This window comes from Hypanus sabinus, chromosome 17, assembly GCF_030144855.1.
Source record: "Hypanus sabinus isolate sHypSab1 chromosome 17, sHypSab1.hap1, whole genome shotgun sequence".
In the NCBI taxonomy this organism is placed as follows: domain Eukaryota; kingdom Metazoa; phylum Chordata; class Chondrichthyes; order Myliobatiformes; family Dasyatidae; genus Hypanus; species Hypanus sabinus.
Genome location: NC_082722.1, coordinates 64,303,142 through 64,327,322, shown reverse-complemented (window position 1 = coordinate 64,327,322; position 24,181 = coordinate 64,303,142). Strand labels below are relative to the sequence as shown.

The 24,181-nt window shown below is 39.8% G+C and overlaps 1 protein-coding gene across 1 annotated transcript; it reads left to right on the top strand.

Annotated features, from left to right (window-relative positions):
* The first annotated feature begins 1,498 nt into the window (after positions 1-1,498).
* Positions 1,499-22,403, top strand: irf8 (interferon regulatory factor 8). Its single transcript, XM_059993199.1, has 9 exons — positions 1,499-1,711; positions 1,889-2,075; positions 4,172-4,355; positions 6,361-6,446; positions 10,462-10,567; positions 11,331-11,384; positions 12,241-12,618; positions 20,740-20,861; positions 20,991-22,403. The coding sequence occupies exons 1-9, from the start codon at positions 1,704-1,706 to the stop codon at positions 21,168-21,170; spliced, it is 1,305 nt and encodes a 434-aa protein (XP_059849182.1). The 5' UTR covers positions 1,499-1,703; the 3' UTR covers positions 21,171-22,403.
* Positions 22,404-24,181: the final 1,778 nt, after the last annotated feature.

Below are 24,181 nucleotides of genomic sequence, written 5' to 3'. Positions count from 1 at the left end.
TGGTTAAGTCATTCAGTGACGCTAATGATCAAAGAGATTAAGTTTTCCGCCGGCATTTGTGCAAATACAGTTCAGTTAATGTTTTCAGAATAAAGAAAACTGCTCCCACGAAATAACGGGATTGTTGTAAGGAGTGATGCCTCAAAAAGGAAGCATCCATCAGCAAAGACCCCCACCTCCCGGGTCATGCTACCATTAGGAGGAACAGAAGCCTGAAGGCACACACTCAATGATTCAGGAACAGCTTCTTCCCCTCTGCCATCCGATTACCGAATAGACAGTGAACCCATAACCATTACGTTTTAATTTCTATTTTGTGCACTACTTATTTAACAATTCAACATATAAATATTTATTACAGTTTTTTTCTGTTATTATGCATTGCATCACTGCCGGAAAGTTAACAAATTTCACGGCGTATGCTGGTGATTCTGAGGATACTCTATAGCAGTCCACCAATACATATCGGGGAGTCTATATTTGCAAAATTAGTCTTATATAATACTTCTTTAAAATTGTTGAATTTGCTTTTGTTGCATATTTCAACAACACACTACAACAAATTCTTGATACATGTAAATGTACATGCCGAATAAGGTTGAAATGTGTTGTTTTCTGAGGTAGGGTGTACGGATCACTATAAATAGCACTGAAGGTGGACGAAGACTTTTTTTTAAAGGTCAGAGTTAATGGCAACCCGTTCAGAAGAGGGGTAGGAGCTTGTCACCAGCATATTGAAAGGTGGGCAAATTTAACGGATTAGAGAGTCTACTCTTGCCCTTCTTGCATGGCGCCAAATCAATGTGGCTGAAGTTCAACTGATTCCTAAAAAAAATTATTCCTGGAATAAGCCAAGGGAAGCAAAGGGAATTAAGAACAAGCAATACAAGCTAAGCTTGTCTATGATACCTGCAACATACATCTGGGAAAAGAGAGAGAAAAAGCTATATTGTTTTAAACTTTTCACAGTTCTTTTAAAACGGTCCGGGGCCCAAAGCATGGCCTGTTTCTTCTCCACAGCTGCTACTTGACCTGTTGAATCTTTCTAGCACTTTCTGTTTTTATTTAAGATTTCTAGCACTTCTAGTCTTAAGAATTTCATTCATTGGGGAAAGATTTTAATGGAGGGCTAATGAAATGGTCAGATTGAAAAGAAAAACCTTTTTCTTCGGACTATTACCACAGCGGGCCAGAAGGCGGCGTACAGATCCCGGGAAATTCCCCCCGACTCGCCTCGAAGTAAATCCCCCTCTGCACTCAGCCTCTGTTCTTAAATTGACAGCAAGCCAAAAAGATGTGGCATAAAGTGCCATCGAAGTTTTAATGCCACCAAATCTGACACCCTATACACAAAACCGCCGAAACACAAGAAGCTGGAGGTCGCCACGGGGGGGATACTCTGCCCATCTGATTTCTTGTAAAAGGAGGTGCTTGGAGGAAATACCACCCTCCCCCCTCGACTCATTGGTCCTGCTGTGTGAAACTTTGGGAGGCGTTTGGTGAGTTTCAGTGTCAGTCACTATCAGGCAGGGAGTGTTGCCACTCCTTCCACAGAGTAAATAAACTTACGAAGACCGCCTTTGAGTCCGAATAAAACGGTATTGTTTGAAAGCAATTATCATTTACTATACACACGAAGGCGGAAGAGAAAGAATATAACGCGGCTAGGTGACTGATTTCTGGCACAGAGCTACGGGGTCACGATGCAAGGGTGAGCAAAGAGTTTAATGCCACTTTGAGACAAGTTTACAAACTTTGTATAAATATGCTAAATTATATTTTCTATCCTTTGATGCATGGATCCATAGTTTAAATAGTTTTTTTGTCAGTTTACTGTCACTAATGTATTTCACTATCCTGGATGTGAATTATAATGTTGCAAATACAGGATCGGGATGGTCGATAAAAACAGCAGTGGGATGCGCCGACTCAAGCAGTGGCTAATCGATCAGATCGACAGCGATCAATACCCGGGCTTGGTGTGGGATGATGATCAGCGAGTCACCTTTCGGATTCCCTGGAAACACGCTGGAAAACAGGACTACAACCAGGAGGTGGACGCCTCCATATTTAAAGTACGAGGATTTTGGAACTGTTTGTGATGTTGTTAAAGAAATAGCGTGCTTAAAAATGTGTTTATCCTTACAAAAGTTAGTGTTGGGGAAGGCTGATTTGCAGTGGTAAACGTTAAAGGTTATTACGCTGCGGGTAGTTACGACTGGTCCCAAGATATTGCTGTAAAATTTGTACCTTTCAAAGTCGAGCTTGAAGCTCAGTCAGTCTCATTCTGTGAGCTTCCTCCAGGATGGGATTAAGTTGCAGAAGTTTCTTTGATTGCTTCATTAATTGAGTTCCCGAGTTCACTTGTGTCAGATGTTTTTCTTTGAATGCAGGCTGAGCTAAAAAAGTACAGTTCTGCGGGAAGATAATTTGCATAATCTTTCAAAATGTAAACTTTTACAGAAATGGATCTCTCTCTGTCTCGCTATCTCTCTGTCCCTCTCTCTGTCACCTGTGAAATAAGTAAAATTTGTCCCCAGTATCACTTTTATAAACGGATGACCTTGTGTTTCTATTTATAAAAATTAACTTCTGAATGCAGGTAACAGACTTTTTACTTGTTGGTCAGATAAGCACTTTCCAATGCGAGCTACCATCATGAGGTGATTAAGATGGTGACATTGTGAATATGTGGTAGATACATCAGGTGGAATAAGCTTGAAGAACACTTCATGGAAGAGCTTTTAAAAATAAGTAACTGTAAATAATATAAAATTAAGTTTATATAATAGTCTCCAAAAATATATCATTGATTGGAAGTATGAAAAATGTTGCATGTTTCTAACTCCACCATCAGGTCAGAGAATCTGATCAGAGTTGTGTATTCATTGCTTATACTGTAGGGTTGTTTGGAGGGTTTCTGCCAGTGTTGGGCTGAAAAACCTGCGTACTGCAGTTGGGCAGAAGTACAAGCTACTGTACAAAGTCCTGGGGCTAAAGTTTGAAGTCTTGGTGTGTGCAGGCAGCGTGGAAAGATCCAGGGCAAGATAACTTTAACTTTGTTTTGCTCTCCTTAATAAAATCTGCCTAGTGAAATTTATAGTTAGGAATAAAAAAATTTAAAGAATTTCGTACATTGAAACACTCAAAGCAGACACCTCACTGCAAAATTTTTGCACTGCTGGCCTGTCCACTTCTATGCTGCCACTTATTAAAAAAAAATTAGATCTAATGATCTCAACAGCAACGTTGATAGAAACATCATCTTGCGTCTTTCTAGCAATATGTCTTCCAAGTGCAGGTGTGAGTGAGGAGGAGTTTTATCATTTTGCCACAAGTGTACAGTGCACCAGACCAAAGCAGTGTAATGCAATCTTACATCCTCATCTGTGTGCTGAAAAGAATGTCATGCTTGCTTGCGTGCAAAGTTCAAAGTAAATTTATTATCAAAGTTCACGTACACCACCATATTGCAGCCCTGAGATTCATTTTCTTGTGGGCATACTCAATAAGACCAATAACCATAATAGAATCAATGACATACTGCACCAACAGCGTGGACAACCTGTGTGCAAACGACAACGAGCTGCACCAGTACAGCAAGAAAAAAGAAAAAAAAATAAACAAGTAAAAAATATTGAGAACATGAGATACAGAGTCTCTGAAAGTAGGTCCATAGTTCAGTGATGGGGCAAGTGGAGTTATCTCCACTGGTTCAAGAGCCTGATGATTGAGGGATAATAACTGTTTCTGAATCTGGTGGTGTGAGTTCTGTTGCTCCTGTACCTTCTTCCTGATGGAAGTAGTGGGAAGAGAGCATAGCCTTCTACTATTACCTTTAAGTTCAAGTTCGAGGTTATTGTCATTTAACTGTACACATGTATACAACTAAATGAAACAACGTTCCTCTTGGGCTAAGGTGTAAAACGCAGTGCATATATCACATACAACACATACTAAAATACTAACAGATAAAAATAATTGTAGACGTACAAGTTGACATAAAGTGCTTCTGGCATTATCATAAATAATGTGTATTGGTTGATTGCAAGTCTCACAGTCTGGAGGAAGAACCTGTTTCCCAGCTTAACAGTCTTAGTTCAGCAAAGACATGAAGCGCCGATGAGATATGAGATGATCATCAGGTTTTACATTTGCATTGTACTTGTAGGCATGGGCCATCTTCAAAGGAAAGTATAAAGAAGGTGAGAAAGCAGAGCCTGCCACATGGAAGACGAGGCTTCGCTGTGCACTCAACAAAAGCCCAGACTTTGAAGAGGTGACAGATCGTTCGCAACTTGATATTTCAGAACCTTATAAGGTCTATCGTATTGTTCCTGAAGGCCAGCAGAAATGTAAGTTTACATAATGCAGTGAGTTTGATATGTGTTATGAGATGCACTTGGGCAGAAATACAAAACCTGAGTTAAGTCTTGAAGACTTTAGATTAAATGTAAATTATGCATTTTGCCAACCTGAATTGAATTGACTTGATTTCTTACATCCTTCACACACATGGGAGTAAAAATCTTTACATTACGTCTCTGTCTAAATGTGCAATGGGCAATCATAGTAATTTGTAATAATTTATAATAAATAGAACAGTCAATGTAACACAGAAACACACTCAAATCAGCGTGAGTTCATCAATCTGATGGCCTGGTGGAAGAATCTGTCCTTTTTTATTCCATGGACCCGCACTATTAAGCAAGGGGTCTGTTGGCAACCCCGATGTAGAGTAAAGTAATATAGCTACAGAAATAGATCAGTCAAGTGGCATGCTTATCCAAAATAATATGATCTTTGCCTGAATGATATAATGAATTTCATTATGTGAAATTTATTTTGATTACTGAATAGAAGATCTTTGGTGAAAATAATTCACTGTTTACTTCTTATAAGGAAGACAAAGCTTTTCACTGAATTTTAATGTTTGCAAAATTTGTCTTTTGGAGACATGACAGCAGAAAGAATTTGAATGAGAGGGAATAATGCAGTGTTTCAACAATATTTTAGTACAAGCTTGAAGCATTTAGGAAATCAAAATAACCTGGGTCCAGGTAGGAAGGGAGACTATGCCATTACAAGCTGGTTGAATTGAAGGAATTAGATTTGTTCATGGAATTCTGTTTTTATTGTGATAAGGAAACTCTATTGTTTGATTCACTACTTTTGAACGTTTTACAACGTTTTTGGTAAGTGGAAAAATGTATAAGAAGTGACAATTATTAAACCATACATGGCGTTCCCCTGATATCATGTTTTGTTTTTGTTAAGAGATTAGGAATTCATTTATTTATTGAGATACAGCATGGAACAGGCCCTTCTGGCCCTTCGAGCTGCACTAGCCTAATCACGGGACAGCTTACAATGACCAATTAACCTACCAACTGGCATGTCTGTGGACTGTCAGGAGAAACTGGAGCATCTGATGGAAACCCATGGGGAAAATGTACAAATCCCTTATGGGCAGTGGTGGGAATTAAACTGAGGTCGCCTCTAAAATGTTGTGCTACCATGCCATTTCTAACGGGGTATATATTCTGATAATTACTGGCAGCTGGGTGTTAGATCTGTATTATCCACGGCAGCTGTCTTCAAGAACCTACAGTAATCCAGAGCATTTGTGATCCTCATGAAGGGTCTCGGCACCGAAACATTGACTCTTTATTCTTTCCCTTATTCTTTCCTATTCATGTTCCTCCAGTGTTTTCTGTGTGTTACTCTGGATTTCCAGCATCTACAGCGTCCCTTGTGTTTCTCATTTATTTTGCTATCTCCTCAAATTATGACAGAGGTTAGCTTGCTCACCAAGTCTGTGTTGGCTCTCCGAGCAGTCTCATCAATCTCATACCCCCACTTAACTCTCTTTCACGTGCAGTTCAGTTCCATTCTGACTCTTCCACATTAGAGGTAATTTAGAGTAACATATTAACCTATCAAACCACATGCATTCAGGACTTGGGAGAGAGTCTAACCTCCAGGTGAAATCTGTGCGGTCGAAGGGATATTATACATGGGTCATCATTGAATCTGGGCTGTTGGAACGGTGAGGCAGCAGCACGACCTGCTGTGCCATTGTGCCGTACTGGTGACGTGCCCATTACTGATGGATGTGGAGCCGAGGATCTTTCCAACATGTATGTTTTACAAGAGGATTCCGATGCAGTTGCAAAGATATGAACATGTATGTGGAGGGAGATAGTGCTTCCCCATTTCGGAAACTCCTCTCTTTTCTTAAGTAGGTCCTTTATGGCAGGTGCATTATTGTCATTTTCAGTTGAAAATTTTCATTTTCAGTTCCACTAACGCATTCTTACCACAGTAGCTGAATCCTGTGCCCTATTCTATTTAAAACAGGCAAATTCGGCAGTCTGTCCAATGAACAAGGTGATATCACCGATATGGATTGTAGTCCACCTGGCTCAGATGAAATCATGAAGGATGTACGTATCTCTATGTTTTTCACCTTCTTGTACTAATGGGATTGAATGGCACTGCATAATTTGACTTGGTGCATTGGCAAGTACCTTTTGAATATATATATATATACAGTAATGCAAAAGATCAGTAGTTCCATTCATGATTTTATCTTGTGCATTGTTAAGAAAGCACTTAGGAATGTTTTGGCAAGAGGTTATGGAATGCTTCAAGTCATTTTATCTTCCCAAATTTAAAATTTATTTGGTTCCAATTGACAAATTTTCATGCCAATCTGGTTGTCAATTTTTATATTGTGTTTTCTCATGTCAGTATATTGGATTAATTATTGGTTCGTCCATCTTTGCTAATGTTGGCTGAGGGACTAATGTGTGCCAACATACCAGCCATTTTTATAGTTCTTTTGACTGGTTCTTTTCTCACCGGAACCATGAGAGCAGGTAATTGATTTAATATTGGGCTGAGACTTGTCTTGATACATCCTGTGTGTTATAGCACACATAATTTATTTCTTAACAATAAACAGATAATCTAATAAAAAGAAAAATTGACTTTTTGTATTACAACCTGAATCTTACTTGGCTTGAAATTTGACATGGAGTTGGTTGCACTGAGCTGAAGGTTCAATATTTTGGATGAAAGTCTATGCACCCATTTTGCTTGAAGTAATCAAGTCTCCATGGTGGGTGAGAACAAGCTCCAATCCTGTACATGATTGACACTCAGCAAGTCACACACCCAAATTTGCTAACTGACGGTGCTGTCCCTTTTGCAATCTTACAAACGACATGCTAAACCTATTTAAAAATCAAGAATACTTAAATGATTCACCATGCAAATAACACAATAGGGTGCCACAGTAGCATAGTGCTTAGTGTGATGTGACACTATTACAGCTTGGGGCATCAGAGATCAGGGTTCGATTCTGACATTCTCTTTAAGGAGTCTCCATGTCCTCCGGGTGGAATGCGCGGGTTTTCTCCGGGTGTTCCAGTTTCCTCCTCGGGTCCAAAAACTGGTTAGTAGGTTAATTGGTCATTGCAAATTGTCCCATGATTAGTCCAGGGTTAAAATGGGGGTTGCTGGGCAGTAGGGCTGGAAGGGCTTATTCCCCATTGTATCTCAATGAAGAAACAAACTATAAAGCACTTCTAAAAAATGAAGTACAAGGTAGGTTTCATTTTTAAATTAGTAAATTAATCTCCTTGCCGCTGTTATATTTCCACTGTCAGCTGCTTTTTTCCTGAGCCAGACACTGTGGACATTTATGGGTGAAGATGTTACAAGTAAAGATCAGCTTTTCCATTTGCCTTGAATTTCTGGTGGATAATTATGAGCAGTTTATCAGTGGACTTTGGCAGACGTTTGCATAAATGAGCCAATTGATAATGAATGATGTGGCTGTTCCTGGCGTTCTGAACTAGGCAGCTGAAGAGATTGTGGAGGCATTAATGATGATCCTTCAAGGTTCACTAAATTCTGGAATGGCTCCAGAGGACTTAGAAATCGTAAAAAAACTCTTTAAGAAAGCAGGGCGGTAGAAGAAAGGAAGTCATAGACCAGTTAGCCTGACTTCAGTGGTTGGAAGGATGTTGGAACCATTATTAAGGATGAAGCTTTGGAGTACTTGGAGGCACAAGATAAAAATGCCATGTCAGCATGGTTCTGTAAAGGGGAAATTTTGCCTGAAAAATGTGTTGGAATTCTTTTAAGAAATAACTGGCAGGATAGACAAATGTTGTTTATTTGGATTTTCAGAAGGTCTTTGACAATGTGCTGAACATCAGAATGCTTAATAAAATAAGACCCCATGGAATTATGGGAAAGGTACTGGAATGGACAGAAGATTGGCTGGCTGATAGGAGACAAAGAGTAGGAACAAAAGGGGACTTGTTTTGGTTGGCAGCTGGACTAGTAGTGTGCCACAGGATTTGTAGATGGGACTGCTTCTTTTCATGTTGCATGTGAATGATTTGTGTGAAGGAATTGATGGCTTTGTGGCCAAATTTGTGGATGATACAAAATTAGTGAAAGAAAGCATGGTGTCTGCAGAGGGACGTAGATAAATTGGGGGAATGGGCAAAAAAATGGCAGATGGAATATAATGTAGGGAGTGCTTGGTCATGCTTTTTAGTAGAAGTAAAGGCATGGACTTTTTGAAATGGGGATTAAATTAAAAAAATTGAGGTGCAAAGGGATTTGGGAATTGTTATGCAGGATTTCCTAAAAGTTGATATGCAGGTTGAGTCAGTGGTAAAGAAGGCAAATGCAATGTTAGCATTCATTTCGAGAGAACTAGAATACAAAAGCAAGGATGTATTGCTGAGGCTTTATAAAACAATGGTCAGATCGCATTTGGAGTATTGTGAGCAGTTTTGGTCTCCATATTTAAAAAAAGTTGTGCTGGCATTGGAGTAGGTCCAGAAAAGGTTCATGAGAATGATCCCAGGAATGAAAGGGTTAACTTATGAAGTACGTTTGATGGCTCTGGACTTGTACCCGCTGGAGTTTAGATGAATGACAGTTCAATAATGAACTGTCAAATATTGAAAGGCCTAAATAGAGTGGATGTGGAGAGGATGTTTCTTATGGTAGGTAAGTTTAGGATCAGACGGCACAGCCTCAGAATAGAAGAACATCCATTTAGAACAGAGATGAAGAGGAATTTCATTAGCCAGAGTGTAGTGAATCTATGGAATTCATTGCCATGGCATTCACAGATGGCTGTGGAGTCCATCATTGGGTACATTTAAAGGAGAGGTTGATAGATTCTTGATTAAAAATATTATGGGGAGAAGGCAGGAGAATGTGATTGTGAAATGATGAAATGGCAGAGAAAACTTGATGGGCCAAATGGCCTATTTCTGCTTCAATGTCTTCTGGTATTATTATTATTATTATTATTATTATGTATTTGCACATTTTGTCTTATTTTGCACATTGGTTGCTTGTCAGATTTTGATTGAACAACCTCACATGGTGACACAGAATCATTACTTACAGACGATGAACCAAACTCCACTTATTTAATTCCTGGGTACATTCTGTTCCACTACCAGACTTGACCCACCGAAGTTGGGGACACGTTAGTATATTGCTGGGAGAAACTATTCCTGGGAATCTTTGACATTGTAGCTAGATGCTTTGAAGGCTCATGGGACTAAATCCAAAAAAGCAGAAGGAAACCCTATGCTGATTACCGCTTGTCCATCTGCACCAATTATTTCCATTCTCAGTGCAACTCCAAGAGATACAAAGCCTATTCTCTTCCTATGCCCCAGAGACTCTCACCAGGCAGGTGAAGCTCTGATGTGTTGACTCTTCTTCCAATGACAGAAGCTGAATGGCCTGATCCTGCTCATAGATCTTAAGGAAGTTAAGTGCCTTGTGCTTGAACATCCTTGGCATTGAGGATGTGGCCTTCAAGTAAAGGTTGGGCGATCCAGCATTTAAGAATAAATATCTTTAACAAAAGTTGGGTGAATCTGTTCTGCAAGCAGCTTTTATTTCTACACTTGATTTGTAATATCAATAAGTGAAGGATCGGATATTACTTTGTCGGCTTCCTTGGTTTATGTGGTCACCATATACAACCCTTTCTTTAGGGCATTCACAGTAAATCCACAGTGGAATAATGACCATAATAGAAACAGAAGAACATAAACTGTGCAAATACAAAAATAAAGAAATAATAATAATAAATGAGCAATAAATTTGAGAACTTGAGATGAAGAGTCCTTGAAAGTGAGTTCATTGGTTGTGGGAAAATATGAATGATGGTGCAAGTGAAGTTGAGTGACATTATCCCCTTGGTTAAAGAGCCTGATGGTTGAGGGGCAGTAACTATTCCTATACCTGGTGGTGTGAGTCCTGAGGCTCCTGTACCTTCTTGCTGATGGCAGCAGCGAGAAGAGGGCATGTCCTGTTTGGTTACGTGGAACATGTTGTTTGTAAAAACTGATTAACTAAGTTCTTGATGAGCAACAGCTTGGTTATATGCTTTTAATTAAATATTTGCAGGTTATTGTAGATTATAATGGTATAATAAAAAGGAGTCATTCCCCTCCAGAAGAGGATTGTACAAGCCAACCACAGATAGACTGGTGGGGTCGACACACAATTGAAGGTAAAGTAAAGTATTCCTTTTTTAACAATTGGCTGGCACATTTTACTTTGCGTTTTAAAGGGAATATTGTGGCTTATGACCTACCACTGGGATTCTGAGAGGTTGCCATGTTGCCCATATTCTCAATTTTTATTTTGTGGTGTAAAATGTCAACAATCCTGATGAAGGGTCTCAGCCTGAAACGACGACTGTTCATTCCTTTTTGTAGATGCTGCCTGGCCTGAGTCTCTCCAGCAGTTTGTATGTGTTGAAGTAAGGGGAGTTGGTGCACCACTACATATTCTTTTAGGTTGTTCTGAGCAAATCAGCTAATTTATTTAGCAAGAGGAGTAAAATCTATTGGCATGAGACCCAGCCATTTGTTAAAGCTCTCTAGGCCTTCAGCTTTGCCAAGCAGAATTTAGCCTATTTTAAGTTATAACGATCATCAGGTCTTAGATTATCTGAGGAAGTTAGCCTTTGGGTGCAGATGAATCTTCCATATGAAAGAGCAGCTTTCTAACTTTCCTTTTTTAATTTTCCATTAAATTTAATGAAAATAATAATGAGTAACCTGATTGATCATTTAATATTTAATAATAATAATAATACTTAGCCTAAATGAAACTGATCGAATGCTCCAAATGTCTATACAAGTTTTTATTAATGGAATTTTAAATGCATTGGGATGGCCCAAAATTGCAAGGAGTTCTATAAGTATATCTTTCTATGTTCCTTCAACCGGTGGAAAATTTAAGAGCATCTATAACTTTCTTGGTTACAGACTCTTCCATGTTATATTACACAAATAACTTTGGACCCATGCAAGCTAATTCAGGTACCAAAATACACTTGCTATTCTAATTTCAATCATTTGTGCTTCTGTTATTGACTTGGATTATTATTATTATCAATATTAGTGAGCAAAGATTTATCACGTTAAACGTAATTCAGATAATAGGTGTCAATGTCAGGGCCAGAATTTACCAGCTAGTCTTCTGGGCAGTTCAGAGGGCAGCTCAGAGTTGTCCACATTACTGTGGTCTCATTATTGGGTAGGTTGGGTAAAGCATGGCTTCCTTTCCTTAAGGAACTGCTAGAGTTTTTTGAATAACTGCTGGTTTCATATTCCTACCACTTTAATTTCATATTCAATCAGTTATCTGAATTTATCAGAATCAGGTTTATTTTCACTGACAGTGTATGTCGCGAAATGTTGTTTTGTGCCAGCAATACAACACAATACATAAAATTTACTAAAATTACAAAAGAAATAAAAAATATAAGTGAGGTATTGGGTTCAATAAACTAAATGTATAATCAAAGTATGTGCTATATATGTCATCATATAGAACCTTGAGATTCATTTTCCTGAATTCATAGTGGAAGAAAGCAATTCAATGGAGTTAGTGAAAAACTTCAAAGACTGCTAAACAACCAATGTACAAAAGAAGACAAACTGCAAATGCCAAAAGAAAGTAAACAAATAATACTGAGAACGTGGGTTAAAGAGTCCTTGAAAGCGAGTCCATAGGTTGTGGGATCCAGAGTTGTTAAGAAATTTGAATTTTGGTATCCAGTTACATAGTATAGACCTCTTGGATAGTCGTCCAACTATTTTTGGAATATCTGCTTTGTTTTCCTAAAGACACCGATCAGCATCTGTAATTCATATATTTAAATATTACCTTTAGGATTTTGCCAAATGATAGTCACATTTTACTATGGAGGAATTCCGATGTCCCGGGTTCCGATTCGCCGGTCCGATGGCTGTAGAATAACCGTAAATCACGCTTCCATCACCAGTGACGGGCCGGAAAGCATGGAGCAGGTTCTGTTCCCACCTACAAACAAGATCACGAATCCTCGGCAACAGCAGGTTACCAACAAACTCTTGACTCACCTAGAGCGTGGGGTGCTGCTACTGAGCAACAATGAGGGGATCTACATCAAAAGGCTCTGCCAAGGCAGGGTTTTCTGGAACGGCCCCTGTGCGCCATATGTCGACAGGCCGAACAAGTTGGAGAGAGATGCGATAGTAAAGCTTTTTGACACAAAGCAGTTTCTGCAAGGTTTGTGTTACAAAAATAACGTGGTGTTTAATTTGCATCTTTACATTATAAAATATCCAAAGAAGTTTCACAGGAACAATAAACACAAGGTTTTCTAGATGCTGGAAATCCACTGCGACACACACAAAATACTGGAGGAACTCTGCAGCTCAAGAATAAATGTCAACTGTTTATTCATTTTCATAGATGCTGCCAGATCTGCTGAGTTTCTCCATCATTTTGGACAGGAAAAATACTGAGCCACTCAGGGAGAGATTGGGGAAGGTTTGTGAAACAATGGTCAATCAGGTAGAGTTTAGTGAGCATCTAAAATGAGGAGCGGGGTGGGCAGTGAGCTATAGATTGGATTCCAGAGCTTAGGGCTTTGAGATCTGAAGACTCATTCATCAACAGTTCAGCAGTGAAGATCAGAAATACAGAAGGAAGGATTGGAGGAGGTGGTGGTCTCAAAAAATGGTAGGGCTAGAGAAGGTTAGGACCCAGGAGGGGGCAATGTTGGAATTCAGGATGTGAATGTTAAATGGAGGTGTTCCTTAATCAAAAAGCATGTAGGTTATGGATATAGGATGCAGAAGGACATGTTTGTTGAGAAGAAGCTATCAGGGAGTCAGGGGTTGGATGTAAAGTTAACCACTTTAATTGCCACAAATTTATCCATCATTGTAACTAGATTGTCTTCAGATATTACATAAAAAGATGTTTACGTAGATGAACGGTTGCTCTTCTTTATGGACACTAATTTGTGCTAGGCCAAGCCACGTTATCGAATCCTTCTGCAGATACAAGTACTGGAAGGCATGAATATCTCCAGAGTAGGGCTTAGGGCTAACCATGACCTTGGCCACACCTTATCCTGTACAATGTGAGGAAGTTATCTGCATTTAAAGGGGGTTAAGATCACCACCTAAAAATATTGCACAGTATTGCCAAATGAGTTGCCACAATAATTATCATTAAGTACCTGCATGTGAATTTTGCTCATTAGAATTTGTTGCCATAGAGTTGAAGCAAGATGTGTTATGGTCCAGTTACATTGGGATGCAACAGTTTGGAGTAAACATATTAATATCTTTGTTAAGAAGATAGGAGAATAGGAGAAGGGCATTTGCTTCTTGCATTGCAGTATTTTAAACTTCATCTGCAATGTATTTTGTTCACACAGTTGGCTTGTCTGTGACATCCCTTTGTATTGCCTACTCTATACTTGTATTCTTACTTGTTTCATGTCATCAACAAATGAGTCTGCCACCTTGAAGGATCTATTTATTCCTATTAGTAGTTGTCTATTGGTTTCTTAAGGTTGTTATAGCTGGGGTTATTATAGCTCCCACTACCTATTAAATACTCCCAATGGCATGCCCTCTAACAGCCAAGTCCAGCCCTTGACTTTCATGTGAAGCTTAGGTACTATGCCCGGTGGAAATGGTTCTACTGACAGGGGAAGGGGCAGATGGGGCCCATCACTCATGAGAAAGGCTTTGGGAGTAAAACCCGAGGGAAAATCTAGATTTGGAGTCCCTAAGGCAAACCTTTATTGAGTGTAATGCTGACTGGCAACTCCTGCGATACCGCTGATGCCAAACTGTATTGGTCTCTGCCGTTCCTTCGGATTAATCAGCTGTGCGGAAAGGGAGATCCTCCTAAATGGACAACAGCTTGATCTCCATAGCATACTGCTCCGTGGCTTGTATATCACGGAGACAGTTGGGGCACAATATCTATAGTTGACCTCGAACAACTGAGGGCTTCAGTTCTCTATTAACCAACGCTGAATTCACTCAAAAGCATAAGAGATTCTGCAGATAATCATAAATACAAGAAACTCTGCAGATATTGGAAATCCAGAGGAAGACACAAAATGCTGGTGGGGGCCAGCAGGTCAGATTCCATGTTTCAGGCTGAGACCCTTCATCAGGACTGGAAAGGGAGGGGGACAAAGCCAGAATAAGTAGGTAGGGGGAGAGGAAGGAGTGCAGGTGAAAGGGGAAGCCAGCTGATGGGGAAGAGAGGGGTGTGGGGGAGAGGGGATGAAATGCGAAGCTGGTGGGGAGGGGGTGATAGGTGGAAACGGTAAAGTGCTGAAGAAGAAGGAATCTTATAGGGGAGGAGGGTGAACACATGATTGAAGAGTTGGGGAGGAGCGGAGACCATAGAAGGGGAGCAGTGAGAGAGGGTCTTACTGAGCTCCCATTTCAGAGAAGATTTAAACTTCTTCAGGGTAGCCATACCTCAAAGAGACTTCTGAAGATGCTGGACATCTTGAGCAACACAGTCTTGATGAAACATAGGCAAAATGCTGGACGACCTAATCAAGTCAGGCAGCATTTTTTTTGGAGATGAATAAACAGTCGATGTTTCAGGCCGAGGCATTCTTCAGGACTGGAAAGGAAGGGGGAGGTACCAGAATAAAATGTGGGGAGGGGGAACAGAAAGAAGGATGGCTAGAAGGTGATAAGTGAAGGTGGGAAAGATAAAGGGCTGGAGAGGTAGGAATCTGATAGGAAAGGTGAAAAGACCATAGAGAAAGGAGGAGGATGGGGGATTCAGAGGGAGGTGATAGGTCTTATGAGGGGTTTCGGCCTGAAACATCGACTGTTTATTCCTGTCCACAGATGCTGCCTGACCTGCTGAGTTCCTCCAGCATTTTGGTGTGTTGCTCTGAATCGATTCAAGTATATTACTCCCAATTCCATGCCCTTGTTCTACAGCCTCCTCTAAGAACATTCTCAAAGAAGTTCAATAGATCAGTCAAGTGTGAGTTCCCTTTAATAACACATGTTGACTCTGCAGAATTATGTTATTATTTTTAAAATAGCAGAAGGAGTTAAAAATAGTTTTGTTATTGTTCCACAGTGCGGTCATTTAAGAATACTTCTATTAAGCTTCCTAATTAGAGAGAGAACTGTAATTCACATTAGACCTTGTTAAATGGATAAATTTGAAATATAATAAATATATTACCTTGTTAGAGGATGGTAACCATTTAGTTCCTGTCACCTCTAAAGGAATTGCCTTACTAAAACTTTCAGGAATAGGTGAATCTTTGCCTGATCAGAGCTGTAGTAGAATAACATAATTCCTGATGGATAGGGATTTGGGAATATCATGAGGAATGTGCTGGAACTTGGTTCATAAGCCATGTTAAGTGGGTATTTAGGAAGCTTATAATACTTTAAAGGACAGGTTTAGGATTGGTGGCCTAGTTATTATCACGGGATGGGAGTTTGGTGTCATTAATCTTGTTGAATTTCCAGGCTTGGGCTAATCATAGGAATATTTCCACGGAGCAAACACGAGGAAATCTGCAGATGTTGGAAATTCAAACACCACACACTAATTGCTGGTGGAATACAGCAGGCCAGGCCAGATGCTGCCTGGCCTGCTGTGTTCCACCAGCATTTTGTGTGGCTTGTTTTAATATTTCCATGGAAGCACATTAGTCAATGAGGGCCCTAGGGACTGCGTGCCCATGTGTGGGAACAGAAGTGAAGAGTACAGCGAAAATTTACAAGGATGGTGTCAGGTCTGGAGGACCAGAGGTCTAAGGAAAGGTTGAATTGGTTAGGACTTTATTCATTGGAACATAGAAGACTGAGAGATTTGATAGAGGTATACAAAATTAGGAGGGGTATAGATGGAGTAAATGCAACCAGGCTTTTTCCGCTGATGTTGGGTGGGACCACACAAAAGTCATGGGTTGAGGATGAGAGGTGAAAAGTTCAAGGGGAACATGAGGGGAAACTTGTTCATGCAGAGGGTTGTGAGAGTGTGGAACGAGCTGCCAGCGCAAATGGTGAAGTGGTGCATGCAAGCTCGATTTCAACGTTTAAGAGAAGTTTGGATAGGTACATGGATGGTTGGGGTATGGAGGGTCCTATTTCTGTGCTGTACTTTTCTGTGACACTTTGAGAGGTTGAGGCAGAATGTGTGCAACTGTCACCTTCAACAGCATCTACAGGCCAAATTTTACTTCAGTTCAGTTTAGCCCAGAAATTGGATCCATTGGCACGTTTCCACACACAATTTGCACATGGAAGTAATTCCACCTGGATTGGGTTATGCTACTGGCCATTTCCAGGTAAAATTCTGTACATTGGGAATGTCTGCACCATTCACCTGAATGCTTTCTGTTATCTGTCTGCAATGGTCGTGCAGCAGCATATTTCCTCCATTGCTAAGATAGATGTAGCTTTTGTGTGCAATGCATGTCCACCAAATAGATGTAAATCTAGTCAAACCATATTGCATTGAGTTAGCCAATGTTGTAATAATTAATTGGACTTCAGTATGACATCTGGTAGTATCCTTTATGCCTTATCTGCTGGTCTATGTTTCAGTTCCCTGGATATTTCTGGTTACATTGCACATCAGGGTTGCCTGCTGTGAACGAGAATCAGGCTTATTACCACTGATGTGTGTCATGAAATTTGTTGTTTTGTGGCAGCAGTATAATGCAATACATACAAATTACTAAGTTACAATAAGAGATGTATAAAAAATAAATAGTGCAAAAAGTGAGCAAAATTGTGCGAGAGTGATCACTTGCCATTCAGAAATCTGGTGGTGGAAGAGACGAAGTTGTTTCTAAAACATTGAGTGTGCAGCTTCAGGCTCCCGTACCTCCACCCCAATGGCGGTAAGGAGGAGAGGGCACGACGTGGGCTGTCGGGGTCCTTAATTAGGCAGCACCTTTTGCAGATGTCCTCGACGGTGGTGAGGCTGGTGCCCGTGATGGAGCTGGCTGAGTTTATGACCCTCTGCCGCCTTTTCTGATCCGGCGCATTGGATCTTTACCCCATCGAGCACCTGAAGGCACAGAAACCAATCAGATGGGCAACCATGTGCTCATGCGTAGAATCAATGCGTCAGTTCCCTCCCCTGAGTTTTCCCACACCTGCATGGCCGCCTTTTGATTCAGTTTTCTTTTGTGGATTCAGTCAAGAAAGTTCTTTAAGTCCTGATGTCCTTCCCAGTGGTCAGGGCCCCTGTTGGAAGCTCTTGTTGCAACATCCCATCAGGAAGAGAACGGGTATTGTGCCAGTGGTATGCTGGATGTAATCCACTCAAATGCTGTTACTCAAGTATTTTTAGGCCAATTTTGCTGTGGATGGTCCTATTGGGCATGCAAATTATAAACCATAAGCATGCAAAAATTATTAACAGTATCAATAAAAATTGCAGCAGTTTCTTGGAAAAACTTTTGGCTAACTAAAATTTGACGTTAGTCATACTGCCTCCATGCCCAACCCTCTACAGCACATCTGGGAGCCAGAACTCTTTGCATTGTGCATTGCTATGACACGACATATTTCCTGTAACGTACTCCTACTCCCATGTTGTTAGTGTGATTACAATATGCAAATTGCCCTTGGTGAAGAATACCATCTGCAAACACAGTTCATTGGATATTTTACAAAATAGTACATTTGTAAGGTTCAGCAATTCTCGTACTGTCCTGGTAATTTGTTATCTACGTGTAAAAGATTTAAAATACATTTTTATTTAGCCCACTGTGTCAAAAGTAAAGTGGCTAACCTGTTGTGGGCTGCTCAGTGGACCTTGTATCCTTGACTCAATCTGCTATGTCACACAGTATTTAACAGGGGCAAGTAGGAAGCCACTCTCAGTATAATGTACTAATTTAGAGCAGGGGTGGTATTTAAAGGTACTCTCTTTTTTTAAGTTTATATGGGTGTGAACAACACTAATTTTAAATCCTCAGTGGGCCTATTTCTGTAAAGTCTATCAAACCATAGAACTATTACAGCCATGGAGGAAGGTTTTTTATCAAATGTCTGCTAGGAACTCAGAACAATTTTATCAGTCATAGTTCTCTTGTCCTTAAAACCTACATGTTATTTATTTTTACCATATGCCTATTCATTTCCTTTTGAATATTCATTACTTTTCCATCCACTTTTATAGGCAATATGTCTTCTTTCAAAAGCACTCTTCTTGTGATAAAGATTTTCCTTTTATCCCTCCTTCTAACATTTGCCCAATATTTTAAATCTTTATCACCCATCTTTGATTAATCTTCTGCTGGAAGTAGCCTCATCTATGGATCTTGTACAACCCTGTTAAATCTCTCCTCACCCATTTTGCTGTAAGGAGGACTCCAGTTTTTCCAGTCTTACTGCCAAAATCCCTCATTCCTGGAATGAATGCAGGCAAAATGTGATGGGTGGCAGTTGTGATTACACACGGCGAGGCAGGTTTTTGCAGTTTTCTACTTTAGAGCAGAGATAATGGGGAAGTGGCTTGATTGAAATGTTGAAATTCTTGAAAGATGATGGTGATCAGAGGGCATCTCTTCTTTGAAAGATTTGAGAACTAAAAGACACAGATTTTAGATAAAAGATTGAGAGGCAAAGCATTTTAACAGCAAGTAGGTGTACACAGGAATTATCTGACTAGCACAAGCAGATTCAATAATGGCTTACAAAAACAAATTAAAAACACACTAATAAACAGCTGCATGAATTATTGGGAAAAGGCCTTGAACTAGTTGTTTAATGCTAACAAAAAACCAACATAGGCTCAGTGGGCTGGATGGCCTGTAGTGCTGTGTGATTTTATGACATATTATTACTAAAAATACATTGTTTAAAAAACATAGAAGAGGTTAAATGATGTCCTCACTTGGGGTTGATCCTCAGGGAGAATTGGATTAGTGGACTAGCAAAATACAGGAGCAACAGTTGTTGGAAACACGCAACAGTACAGGTGGCGTCTGCAGAGAGAGAAACAGAGTCAATGTTTTGGATTGATGACCTGCAATCAGAGCTTTTCATTTGATGAAATACCATCCACCTCAAACATCATTAGACTCTGGATTTACAGTTGCTGGGTTGCATGACACAACGTTCTCAGCTTCAGTTCCCAAATATATTTCCTCATCCATCATTTAATTATCTGTTCATCAGCTCTGAGGCACAGAATAGCCTGTGATGTGACATTGCATGGCTTGGAAAGTATTTTGTTACTGCGCCAGTTGCCTTGATTCAGATAGGCTGTCTCTCTTGCAAAATAAATTGCTACCTAGTTAAGACTATTGATTCTGTAGGAGCATATACTTGGGCTCAGGGCTTGTATCGTTGACCTACTCACTGGACTTTGTCAATCTTGCCCTTGAAGATGCTTTAAGGATTGCTGGCAGTAACACATTCTGTTGATTATTCTCTAGAGCAGGGATTCCCGGCCTGGGGTCCAAGGACCCCTCGGTTAATGGTAAGGGTCCATAGCATTAAAAAAGTTGAGAACCCCTGCTTTAGACATCCCTGACAGAGAATGATATTAACCTTGATACATATTCATCTATTCCTATCCAAGTACTCCCAACCACAGTATGTTGAGATATCTTAGTCTTACCTGAATGAATCAGTCAAACAGGATGGAAATTTGTGTGAGGTCCAACATGGAAGTACTGTATTCTCAAGAATTATGTTAATTCCAACTAGGGTTTAATTCACTCCAAATTTGCTGTCAGTTTCAGAAGCTAAGTTCAGTCTTTCAAGCAAACAAACTGATAAATGTTTTTTTATTAATAGATATTTATTGAGATCCAATCAATCAAAGCCATTATTGGGATTAATCAACACTGCAAATAACTAATTTGCAATTCTTAAAGTACATCGAAACCTATGATGACCACTTTAGTGGCTACTCAAGGTCCAGACAGTGGGCAGTTTAGGGTTCTGCCCCTCTCTCTTCTGGGCTATGACTGTGCTTGTGGTCCCTGAAGAAGAACATTATGTTCATGGGTACAATGAGGGAATCATTGGGACTGGTTGGCACCTCAAGGGCTTGAGTGTGTCTTGGCAGTGATAACCTTACTTTAATTTCAAATTGTAAATCATGCATTTTCTGAAGTTCTGTAATATTGTGTAAATGCTTCTGGCTCCGATATGCACTATTGCCTTTAAAATTAGCCACTTCTGTTTGAGGGCAAGGTTTGAGGAAAGTTAACATTGGCCTCAGTGGGAAAAATTCTTTGTTTATCTTGGGTATATAATGGAATAGTGTATGCTTGGGAGGCAAATGAATTGGAAACTGACAGACTGTATAAAATGTGGCAGTGACGGTGGTGCATTGTATTAAAATGTGTTACTTCTCTTGCAGCCTTGCGTCTTTACACAGAGAACCCACAGTGCATACCACCCCCAAATAACAAAGTGACTATATGCTTTGGAGAGGAGTTTCCTGACATGAAGCCCTTGAGCAAAAAATTAATCATAGTGGAGGTGAGAAAATTACTAGAGAGTGCATGGAGGGATAAGATTACTGTACTATATGATTTCTTTATGTGCATCTTAGAGCAATATTTTTTTCTGTAATGAAGTAACAACACGTTTTCCTTTTGCAATTCACAGATAGAGCAGGTGAAAAGCAAACAGATTCTCCAAGCAGTGCTTCAGGAAAGGAATTATCAAAACATTAACTTTCAGATATCCAATGAAACAGCGGAAGACAAACTGATTCTTCATGAACTTTGCATGAATAGTTATGGCTACCAAAGACCTGTCTTCAGTGAAAACCAGCAGATAAGCTAAAAAACTCTCTGCTTCAGCCAGCTAAAGACTTTGTAAGTTGGTAGCATTAAAGGGAAAAAGTTCCTCATTGCTGGTTGCCAATAGAATTGCCAAGGTACTTAAAATATCTTTTCATTTTTTGTTGTTAATTTTTTTTGTAACAATACTGATTGTTGTAAAATATATTTTATACAATTTTATTTTTTACTGTGAAAAGCTATTCAAAGGAGTTTATATTAAAAATAGGCTTTGAACAGACTTGTTCCTGGTATACTGTTCATTGCTGTTGGGACACAAGCAGTGAAAGAAATATTTATTATATATTGAGGACAATGGATTTCTAAGAGGAAGAAACATTATTTTCAATGGATTAAAATGAATCTAGTTTGATAATTGCACCTTTTTATAATTGCTGTATAATGTTATTGAGTTTGATTTAAAAAAAAATCCTTAGCTGTACTCTTAAACTTAGAAGCAGACAACGTTCGCACTTCAGGTTGTGCAGTAGCTTAGAATTGTTAAATGGGAAAGTAGAAATGCAGCTATGATTGAAGACCCAGCGACATAAATCTAACAAAGAATGTGATCAAGTCAGAAAGCGTTCATGTTTCCTGATCTCCAGACATCCCAAACTAATCTTGCAGCTAATGTAGTACTTTTTTATTTTTAAGTGGTTATTGTTGTAATGGGGTTCTATGTTGGCCATTTTGTGTTCAATCTTGCACAAGCACCAATGGAATAATGACCAGATATTTGTTTCAATAATGTTCAGTGCAGGATAAATATTAGTCAGGGTCCAGGTGACAACTTTCCTCTTCAAAATAGCAATGTCAAACATTTGACAAGAAAATCCGGAAATGCAAGCAACAGCACACTCTCCTATATGCTGGTAAGACCAGATATAGACTAGGAGGCCACCTTGCCGAGCACCTGCGATCTCCCTGTGGCCACCCATTTCAGTTCTACTTCCATTGTTATTCCCATGTCAGAACATGGCCTCCTGTGATGGGAAGAACACCTTATATTCTGTCTGGGTAGCCTCCAAAACTGATGGCTTGAACATCGATTTCTTGAACTTGTGGTAATTGAACCTCATTTTCACCATTCTCGTCCCCGTTGCCCTCTCTTACATTAACTCCTTACCTGCCCATCGCCTTCCTCTGGTGCTCCTCCCCCTTACTTTTCTACCATGGTCTTCTACCTTCTCCTATCAGATTTCACCTCCCCCCCCCGCCCCAGCCCTTAGCCCTTTATCTCTTTCACCAATCAATTTCCCAGCTCCCCTCTCCTGGTTTCACCTACCACCTTGAACTTCTTCCTCCCCTCCCCCTACCATCTTACTCTGACTTCTCATTTTTCCCCCAGTCCCGATGAAGGATCTTGGCCCAAAACGTCAACTGCCTACTCTTGTCCATAGATGCAACCTGGCCTGCTGAGTTCCTCCAGCATTTTATGTGTGTTACTGTGAGACACTTGCCCACTTGAGAGTGGTGACTAGATCTCATACTAATGTCTCATCCAAAAAGTAGCATGTTCACCTGTGTAGCACTTGCCCTCTCCAGCTGTGAACTGTATTGGTATGTCAGTCTATATTTTTGTTCTTGGTCTCTGAGGTAAGGTTTGACCAAAAAAACCTTCTTGCTCAGCCGCTGATTTGCTACCAATAAGACGGCTGAGGTACAAGGGCAGCGAGCAGAGCAGTTAATTGAAATTAGTGGCATCCATCAAGTGAGACTGGAATAGTCACAATATAACCTTGCTCTAATGAAACAGTACAAGCACATTGGTTTTACTCCGAATGTAATGTACTTTGCTGGTGAGGCACGAAAATGCCAGCTGCTATGATCAAGGAAAACAGAGTCCTTGGAAGATTATATTGATGGCAGTTCCACCAGAGGCTATTGGGAACTCCTCCTTATTCTGCTATGGAATTTTATTTCCACACCCAGCAAAGTCATCTGCTCTTTAATCAACTCCATTATATATATGAGCCCACAACAAACATGCCATTTAAATCCTCTCTCGATTCCCAATTTAGCTATGGTTAAAACAAATCTGATTATTGAAATAGCTTTGTCTACGATGGTTATTTTTGATGGACTGTATCCAAGTCCACTCCAGTTAATTTCTTTAAAGATGTTGTCAGAGTAACCATTGACTTTTGACTAGTGCAGTTTCTGTGTGTACAGTGAAATTCCTCAGATAGCACGCCTGTCTTCCTGTTGTTAATCTGCTATGAATGTTTTTGCTAAATAAATGCAGTTTGGACATACAATATGCTATTTAACTTAGCACATCAGTGCCAGTGTTTATGACCCACATTTGACACATTTCATCCCCCTTTGACACCTGCTTTATTCTTTTCTCCCTTATGTTTCTCTTGAAGGCATTGGTGTTCTTAATCTCAATAGCACCATGTGGTACAGATTTGTGTTTTCTCTCACCTTCCTCATTAAGGAAGTTTCTCCTGAATTATTTATATAATTATTGAGGACTATCTTACACTTGTGGTTGTCTAAGCAGTTCAGAAATGCTGTCAGTCGGAAAGTCTTGCTCAACCATTAAAGCAACAGATAAATGGACCAAATAAATTGAGTTACGACTTAAGCAAAGTTAACAACCTGTGAAATGAAATATAAAAAAATTAACTTTTGATATGTAAAATGAAGGAAATAGTCATAAATATGCAAACAATTAAACTTGGTGCCCCTAAACCTATCACTACTAGCACAAATACACCTCACAAACAAGAGGATTTGCAGATGCTGGAAATCCAGAGTAACACACACATACGGGCAACTCAGCAGGTCAGCTTCTGTGGAAAGGAATAAACCTTCGGGGATGAGACACTTCATTAGGATTCACTCCCCATCACTTCACTCCCAGACTACCCACATTGGATTATTCAAATAGCTGAACACTCCAGTTTTGTTCCTTTGTTTATTCAGTACCATATTTTAAGGGTACATACACTGACCTGTGCTTTTGCAGTTGACCATGATAAATTTTGCTTCATTTTGTCTTGATTCCCA

Bases quoted from the DNA above. Each gene is read 5' to 3' on its own strand.
- irf8 (XM_059993199.1), top strand. The intron at 4,356-6,360 runs GTAAGTTTACAT...TATTTAAAACAG, and splicing joins TCCTGAAGGCCAGCAGAAAT to GCAAATTCGGCAGTCTGTCC. The intron at 10,568-11,330 runs GTAAAGTAAAGT...TCTTGGTTACAG, and splicing joins GGGTCGACACACAATTGAAG to ACTCTTCCATGTTATATTAC.